This window comes from Mycetomoellerius zeteki, unplaced genomic scaffold (genome assembly GCF_001594055.1).
Source record: "Mycetomoellerius zeteki isolate Tzet28-1 unplaced genomic scaffold, Tzet1.0 scaffold33, whole genome shotgun sequence".
NCBI lineage: Eukaryota > Metazoa > Arthropoda > Insecta > Hymenoptera > Formicidae > Mycetomoellerius > Mycetomoellerius zeteki.
This window is the reverse complement of record NW_017257316.1, coordinates 1-2,993: the sequence shown is the minus strand read 5'-3', so window position 1 is coordinate 2,993 and position 2,993 is coordinate 1. Positions and strand designations below refer to the sequence as shown.

The 2,993-nt window shown below is 31.1% G+C and overlaps 1 protein-coding gene across 1 annotated transcript; it reads left to right on the top strand.

Moving 5' to 3' along the window:
* Positions 1–318: 318 nt before the first annotated feature.
* LOC108725195 (uncharacterized) lies at positions 319–1,526 on the top strand (the record flags this gene model as incomplete). The annotated part of the gene is made up of 4 exons (XM_018452059.1): positions 319–448; positions 677–830; positions 886–1,043; positions 1,141–1,526. Coding segments are annotated over exons 1-4 (828 nt in total), but the record flags the coding sequence as incomplete, so codon positions are not given.
* Positions 1,527–2,993: the final 1,467 nt, after the last annotated feature.

The window sequence follows — 2,993 nt, the reverse complement described above, 5'->3', positions numbered from 1 at the left end:
CAAGTACGCGAGATTCACGTACTTTTCGCACGGCATGAGGCTCGGAAGATACACCGCTCGTGACCTCCTGCACACCATCGTCGACGTCGATCACGCACACGTAGAAGTCATTCAGCTACATCGAACCAATGACCTAGTTTTTAACGATGGTAGCAACGACGCCATTGTCGTGAAACTAGACGGCAAGGGACCAAACTCGATGAGCGATTTTTTCGCCGGTGGCATAAAACTAGGCGACAAGACGCTCCTTTACCGCAGCGGCTTCCGCGCTAATTATGGATCCTGGCGTCACACACCTCGCCGCGCGTCATGAACAACATGATGATGCACGTCCAAGTGTACAACACTGCGGCCAAAATGGTCCAAAAGGAAGAGTCCGGATTCCTACCGGCGTTCATAATTTGCCGAAGATTCCCCACCGACGACCGAACTTTGAAGAGATTCGGCAGTCAGTAACATTAAACGAAGTAATCATTAATTTCGTACGTGACGATAAATGCTTGTACGATAAAAAAGATATAAATTTTAAAAATAACCTTAAAAAGAAAGAATTATGGCACAAAATATCAGAATCCTTAAAAAATTTTTACGGCGTTGACATGGCAGGTAAGCATTCTTTAAACATCACATAATAAATTATAAATCCAATGAGATATAAATTTGTTGACAACTGAAGCAATAGAGAAACGTTGGACATCTTTGAGAGATATGTTCAGCTGCGAAAAGAGAAAACAACAATTGCCGCCATCAGGCTCAGGATATAAACCCACGAAGGAATGGGAACTTTATAAAACAATGCTTTTTTTAAATCCTTATATAGAGCACAGACGGTTAGTAGTACCTCTTATGACATTTAATTTCTTATTTAATAACCTTCTTTTTTAGAACCAAAACATCATTCTCTTTGGTAATTGATCAATCGAGCTGTTCAACACAATCAGAAATTGAAAAAAACACTTCTTTATCATCATGTAAACATGATGTTATATCAATCAGTAATGAAACAGTAGATTGTAATGAGAATTACAGTGACGATTCTCTAGGTTTGCGTTATTTTTTTAAATGTTAGCTTTAGTTTTATTATATTCCATATAAAAATATACTCGTATATATATTGCAGGCAAATATTATATATGGCAGATGAAAATAAAGCACCTATAATTGATAGTAACATATTGGAGATACCTTGTAACACATTAAACAATAATAGCATTGATAGCTTGCCACTTTCACCATCTCGAAGTATAAGTTCTAAGATACAAAGTGTAAAACGTCCTGCGCTACAAAATATTGCAAAAAATATACCTGAATTGGATAACTTTGCGAAACGTCATAAAACGAAAGATGATTTACTTGAAAAGGAATTAATACAAACAAGTTCTACGATATCTGCTACTATGAATAATGTTTCATCTTTCATATGCAACCAAAACAAGAATGAAAATGGTTATATGTTGGCAATACAAAAAGCATTAAAATATGTTCCTGATACACATAAGACTCAAAGTCTTATTGAAGTATTCCAAGTAATTCAGAAATATGAAAAAAGACAATAATGTTTTGACAGCTTTATACAAAAAAATTTGTGGAACGTTTTTCTATTTTAAAATAAGTAAGTTTATTAAGAAATGTAGTCGATTTTATTTTTGTATTTGAAACTTGTTCTTTATAGCTGAACTGACTGCATTAGTTTACAATTTAATTTGTGTTTGTGGGTCTTTAACAAAATATTTTTGTTTTGAAAGTTTAGCGAAATATTACTATTTTAATGTATACTGTTATATAACATTAGTACAAAACTTTAATTTTCTTGTTATACAGTATTATTAGTCGTAACTACATTAGGTAAATTAAAGATTGCAATACTTGTTTTTTGCAATGCATTTGCAACGCATTTCTTTGTTCAATAGACAAATTTATTTCTTTTTTTTAGTCATTCTCAAATAAGATGAAAGATTGTTTTACAAAACTTATCTAAAAAATTGTTGCAATCTGCTCACTGTGCAATAAGCATTAGTACAAAATTATTATACGTACATAATTATTTTATAAAGTTAATTATTAATATAAAGATCTTTTCCCTTTGTATTTCAATATAAATATTCCATCATACATATGTAATTAAATTCGATATATAATGTAATTAACAAATATGTAAAACGTATATTTCTTACATTCAAATTTCACTGTATTACATCCACTGCAATTAATAAGTATTGAAATGATAAAAAATACACATTTATATGATTTTCTAACTTTCATTATTTAGTTTTCAGAATTATTTTTAGAATTAGTTACATCAGGCATGGAAGAGGTTTAGATATCAAAACAGTTACAAAATATAAGCTTCATTCTTGAAAAAATAATAAAATAGTCAATGAACTTTAAAACAACAATAAAAAATGTTTATATGTTTATTTATCTATTAGCATTTCCAAAACAAAATTGACAAATTTTATAATAGAAGTAAGTAAAGATCAAAATGTGAATTTTAGAAAACCAAAAAGTTATGACATATTTTTAGTTTTATGACATATTTAAAACATACTATTCATTTTGAACTCAATTATACGCTGTAGATAGGTACAATAATAAAGTTGTTAAGGAGAATAAGAAAATTAACTTTTTTTAAAACATGTTCCATCTTCATGGAAGAATATATAATAAATGAATACGTCAGTACAGTTACATTGGCTGTGTTCAGCAGACTCAATAGTTTTGCAACCATTTTATGATTCTCTGCTGAGATAGGACCATTCTTCTAGATCTAAAAATATGATCCAATCAGCACAGAGAATCATAAAACGGTTGCAATACTGGGTGCTTTTCAATTGATGACACAAGTCGACACAAGTGTCATTTTATCTTCGTCACTCTCTGAATGTCAACAAGGATAGAACGACGCTTGTGTCGACTTGTGTCATCAAATGGAAAGCACCCACTGTTGAGTCTGTTGAACGCAGTCATTGCGATACTCTTTCAAGATAATCTGA